General features: G+C 37.7%; 1 protein-coding gene across 1 annotated transcript; it reads right to left on the reverse strand.

Annotated features, from left to right (window-relative positions):
- Window positions 1-3,492: 3,492 nt before the first annotated feature.
- On the reverse strand, window positions 3,493-5,226 carry LOC145961237 (uncharacterized). Its single transcript, XM_083081231.1, has one exon. It carries the CDS (start codon window positions 5,224-5,226, stop codon window positions 3,493-3,495), a length of 1,734 nt encoding a protein of 577 aa, XP_082937357.1.
- Window positions 5,227-6,202: the final 976 nt, after the last annotated feature.

Here is a 6,202-nt window from a genome sequence, read left to right on the forward strand (position 1 = left end):
TATAATGCAATAAATTACGTAAGGTGAGTTAGCTATAAGCTGCTGTGCAGTGAACTCACTGAAAATGCATTTGAGTAAATAGACGTAACTTGATAATAAGTTAGAGTTTAGTTTCGATTAACTTAGTATAGTTTAGTGTACTGTTATTTCATATTTAGAATTATTTCAAATATAGAAGTTATTAAGTGATTGTTAATTATAAAGATTGGATGTACTAATATCGTAATAATTTCTATAAGTGAGTGCTTGACATGGACAATACGACATATTGCTAATACAATAATTAGCAAAATTCGGTGATGGACATCTCATGCATTTGGTGCAAATGTTCTATGAGCAATGTCGCTATTCTCAAAGCTGTCTAGCGAGGAACACTGAGCAGATGATTAATTAAGCATCTGGATCCGAACTCTATGTGGCTGCATGTTGCGGAAGAGTCGTGCGCGATGAATATTTATATAACTACCGTATATATTATATGTCATTGTACTAGCGACATCAGATATTCGCTTGCGTAATTGTGTCGGAGTAAAAATTATATTCTACTCTAATAAGGATTGGAAATGTTATTATTATATTATGACATGATAATTTTGAAGATCTAATTATATTGTATAATAGAGTATAGTTCGCACACTGTTAAATTAGGAAAAATCCTAAACAGAATATACACAGACTTAATTGATAGATGGGAGGCTAGTTATTAAGGTGTGTAAAACACGTAAACTAATTAGTCTTAAAAAATTAAAAAGAAAATGACATAAGAGCCAACGCGCGGTAGTTGGAGCGCAGAGAAGCAACAACACTTCTTTCTTTTTTCAATATTAGTTTATTAAAAAACACATTATAATAACAAAAAGCGAACGTTTCGGATCATCTTTTGATCCTTCTTCAGCGCAATGTTAACAATATATATTACAGATAGAGACGCGTTACATTAAACGAATTTGTTTTCGACGCGTAGGTGACGTTAAATTGCATCCCGCGGAGATCTAGTAAGCGCTCTGCTTCCAACAATCAATTAAATATACTATAGTTATGCTATGCGACGTCACAGCAGATCTAACAAATCGAGTAAAAATAATAAAATAAATACCGAAAGATATTACACGTGAATAACCTTTTTTGCTTAAATTAATAGTTAGAAGCATGGCTCACCAGATTCCGCGCTTTTTACAATTAATAATATAGTATGCCGCTGTGCGCCTCATGTCGATTCGAGATACCCCTATACCCGAATTAGCTGCATTTTTACATAACACCATCTATGACGCTATCCTCAGGGCACATAGTCATGTTGCCAACAGCTTTGAATTAATCAAAAAATTATCAGGTGTACAGTTAAATGACCACTTTAAATTACTATCATTGGATGTTGTTTCTCTTTTTACTAACATCCCATTAGATTTAGCGTTGGATAGCGTCTCAGAAAGATGGTGTTTAATAAAAGAAAAGTGTAGCATTCCCCGCGACGAATTCTTGACTGCAGTTCGGTTTATATTAAATTCTACTTTCTTCACTTTTAATGGAAAAATTTACCAACAAACATTCGGAACTCCCATGGGCTCTCCCCTATCCCCCATCATTGCCGATATCGCTCTGCAAGATTTGGAAAATAAAGCAATTGGACGAGTTCCCTTCAATCTACCATTCTATTATAGGTATGTGGATGATAAAGCTTTGGCGGCTCCCTCTTCTATGTTCAATGAGGTCTTGGGTATCTTCAACTCTTTCACCCAAGGCTTCAGTTCACATTGGAGGAGGGAGTTGATAATAAACTTAATTTTCTTGATGTTACGATAATCGTGAACAACAATTTAATTGAATTCGATTGGTATCACAAATCTACTTTTTCCGGGAGATATCTAAATTATAAGTCGAATCATCCACTATGCCATAAGAGGGGAACAATCGTAGGATTGGTGGATCGTGCCTTTTTATTATCGCATCCGAGATTCCATCAAAAAAACTTTGAGCTGATAGTTGGCGTCCTCTTGGACAATGGCTATCCTCTATTTTACATTTTCCATGTAATACGAGAGCGTCTAAAGTTGCTATTGGCCTTGAATTGGACAGGCTTAGAGCCCGACGAGGACCACCCTGAGAAAAGACCCTCTTCATATTTTACAATCCCATACATTCCAACGTTTTCGGAACAATTTAAGCGAGTTCTTCGTAATCATGACACGGGAGTTTCTTATTTTGGCTTAAATAAACTTCGTAATTTTGTCAAGGTCCATAAAGACATAATGCCAAAAGATTCGTGTAACAATGTAGTGTATAAAGTCTCGTGCAATGATTGCGATGCGTCATATGTCGGCCAAACTAGCAGACAGTTAAAAAAACGAATTTCTGAACACCGAAATCATATTCGACGAAATACGTCACAACCTTCGGTTATAACTAATCACAGACTGGAATTCGGTCATGATTTTAATTGGGAAGAATCTGAGATTTTGGACAGGGAGTCCTCGTTGGGCAAAAGGCTTGTCTCTGAAATGCTGTTTATCAAGCGCCAAAAAATAGCTTGCAGAGTGATACAGAGGGCTTGCATCATACATTTGCGACAATAATCGATAATTTATCGAAAATATGAGGCGTTCGTTCATGCGTCGGTATGTTTGTTATCGTTGAGTCAACTGCGCATGTCCTTGGTTGAATCCATGTTTACGTCCTGACAACCGAGGACATATTTATACAGTTCGTCATTGAATCTCGAATCGACATGAGACGCACAGCGGCATACTATATTATTAATTGTAAAAAGTGCGGAATCTGGTGAGCCATGCTTCTAACTATTAATTTATGCAAAAAAGCTTATTCACGTGTAATATCTTTCGGTATTTATTTTATTATTTTTACTCGATTTGTTAGATCTGCTGTGACGTCGCATAGCATAACTATAGTATATTTAATTAAGGGGGGAGGATCAAGTAAACGGCCGTTTTTTCCCGAATTTTTTTTAAACAGATGGAAAGATTTATAAAATCGGAACAAAGTACATCATAATATTCATGATTTAAGGTATATAAAAAAATTTTTTTTATGTCGAAAAATTTAAAAATGGCGGCGCAGCAGCTGCTTGAAGTCGGCTCCTCGGATTTGCGCCGTGCAACGCTCAGGTCGCTCTAATTAACTGAAATAAAAAAACCAAAGTTTTTTCGTTAAAATGCGTTCATATGCTTTGCATGAACCTAAATTTAAAAAAAAATCGAAAATTAAAAATTCAGGACTATTTTGAAAAAAAAGCTACCTTTTTCTTTTATAAAAAAATGGCAAAAACAATGTTTATTATTAATTTTTTAATGAACTTTTAGGTTCATGCAAAGGTCAATAAGTTAAAGAATATATGTGCCAAAGCTCGTTACGATCGGTTAAAAATTGTAGGTGCTACACTGCACGGCGCGCGAAATTTTACGTTTTGAGAAAAACGCGTTTAAAGTTTTCGGTAGAGAAAAGTAGTGTTTAAGGGGACTTACGGCTAATGTAAGCTTAGTCTGCGATGCCAGGGCCATATAATAAGCCTTCCTCCTCTGCAAAGTCATCCATTTTAGCCGCTAGTTCCTGTTTTCGAGCTGTCCTGGCCTCTTTTGATGTGCTTTGGGTGCGGCGGTCCTGCCTGTCCACGCGGTGTTTGTCGTACCCGTCAGCGAATTGTTTGCAATGCAGACCGATTTGCAGTTGCATATCATTCATAACTTCTAAAATGAATGTATAGCCATCGTTGAACATGCCTCCGGCCAAATAAGCAGCAATTTCTATGATTTTCGAGCCGCAGTTTAGATGCTTGGGGGCCAAGCGCCATACGGTAGCATTAAAAGATTCATTTGCGTTCTGGGTGTAGCCACCCAAGCATCTTTGAAGCAAATCATCGCGAGACAAGTCCTCGTATATCGGCAATATGTGCTTCTTCACATCAGGATGTAACGGAGGAGGATGAGTATAAACCTGTACTGCATTCTGGGCTTCGGCGACGCGATACGCACACCATGAGTCGGCGCCCGGGGGACAGTAGTGATGCTGCGGCACCATGTTGGTTGAGATTAAATGGTAGTACGTGGCCATAATTGCTTTTTTCATTTCATTCACTGAATCGACATTCCTTCGAATGGCCAGGCCATAATATTTTGTTAATTTTTTTATAAGAGCATCGGTAAGTTTCCCCTTGCCTCCAAGTTTAGCAGTTTTTTTTAAATTTCGCAGTCGGCTGCCCATGCATTTCTCCACATGCCCAACACATTCGCTCTTTGTTACATGAAAATCTTCACCGTAAGGCATTGCATCTGCAATAGCCTTGAAAGTCTTGGCGTCACCGTCGCCGACGTAATTACTGTACCGCACTCCATAACGTTCCTCTGACCTCTGGAATATCTCAAGCATAGCATCGACTTCCATCTTGCCCGAAGAGCCATGATGATTTATTGGGCAATTTTCTTGGTGCTCTGCGCATTCCGGATCGTTCGAGTCTCTTTGTTTATAATACGTGCATGCTTGACAATAACTACTTTTGACAACGAGATCTATTACTTTCCCTGTGTGATAAGCTATCAGTGTAGTTACACCATAGAGAGACGAGAACCCGCGCTTTTTCCAAGAACCGTCACCGCTAACGGTTAAATTCAGAATAGGTCTCTCGTTTTCTTCGTTTAATTTTATTTCATCTTGCACTGCGCTTTTGCGACAGAAATCAAAAACTTTCTTGGTAGACTCGTATATATGCTGCACTATGCCTTCGTATGATTTTTTGCTCAATCCTTGTCCCAAATCCATTATGCCGCACAAAATATTTATTCCTTCTCGAGCTACTCCCAATAATCTCATAGCGAAAACCACTCTTTGATTTATCTCAAAACTATTGTGAATAAACGGTCCTGAATCTATGAGCGTAGTGCCGCACATGCATTTTACGGCTATTTTAAATCCAAGTCCTCTCTCACCTGACTGCCCGAATGATAATTTTTGCTTGCACCTTCTACAAACAGCTATGTCAGAAATAGCAGAAAACACGCTCACAAATTCAATAATCCGGTAGCAAAAACTCAAATTCACAACGATGTCGGACACCGACGCTTTCAATTTTTTTGCTGAGGCACTTGCTCCGGCGTCGCTTGGTACCTCTTCTTCTTCAGCGTTTTGTATGTCCGTAAATTGATTGCCACTGTATCGCCGACGACGTGGGCGGCTTGAACGATAGTAAGGTTCACTTTCACTCACTTTTCGACTCATTTTTGCAAATATAAAGCGCAACAACGACGTGAAACGACTGCACGGATAGGTTAGGTTATGTTATTCGCGAAAATTGGCGGTGTATTGAACGCACGCTGCCTCAGCTGTTGGCTTACCTGCTGTTGAAAATACCTGCCTCGTTTACCTGCGCTCGGCGCCGGCGCCGTTCGGAGCGCGTCACTTTAATGACTCCGTAGGGACACTTAGACTTTGAATTTCGACTCACGGCTTTGGGAACACATTCTCCAGATGTTAAATGAATTTTCTAAGCAATAAAAAAAAATGAAAAAAAATGACCGTTTACTTGACCCTCCCCCCTTAATTGTTGGAAGCAGAGCGCTTACTAGATCTCCGCGGGATGCAATTTAACGTCACCTACGCGTCGAAAACAAATTCGTTTAATGTAACGCGTCTCTATCTGTAATATATATTGTTAACATTGCGCTGAAGAAGGATCAAAAGATGATCCGAAACGTTCGCTTTTTGTTATTATAATGTGTTTTTTAATAAACTAATATTGAAAAAAGAAAGAAGTGTTGTTGCTTCTCTGCGCTCCAACTACCGCGCGTTGGCTCTTATGCCATTTTCTTTTTAATTTTTTGATTACTTGAGCCAAATCTCTAATTATTAAATTTAATTAGTCTTAATTATGTTAAAGTAGGTTGTAATATACTTAATGTATATAAATTACTACTAGAATTATGGTAGATCATAAATCATTATTTATTATGGTAGATCATAAATCATAATTTATTATAAGATATAATTATATAGGACTCTAGAAATAATACTAAGGTGTCTGGAAAACGTAATTCATATAGCCTTAATTAAGCTAAAATAGGTTGAAATATGCTTAAGCGTATATATATTCCTAATTGGATCGTAACACACTACTATAGGTAGATTTATTATGAGATACAATAATATCGGACTTTAGAAATAATAAAGTGTGTAAAAACGTAATTTTATTAGCCTT

The sequence above is a fragment of the Camponotus vicinus genome, unplaced genomic scaffold (assembly GCF_025532165.1).
Source record: "Camponotus vicinus isolate PSW18456_S1 unplaced genomic scaffold, iyCamVici1.0 SCAF_11, whole genome shotgun sequence".
In the NCBI taxonomy this organism is placed as follows: Eukaryota; Metazoa; Arthropoda; class Insecta; order Hymenoptera; family Formicidae; genus Camponotus; species Camponotus vicinus.

Bases quoted from the DNA above. Each gene is read 5' to 3' on its own strand.
- LOC145961237 (XM_083081231.1), bottom strand. From the start codon at position 5,226: ATGAGTCGAAAAGTGAGTGAAAGTGAACCTTACTATCGTTCAAGCCGC.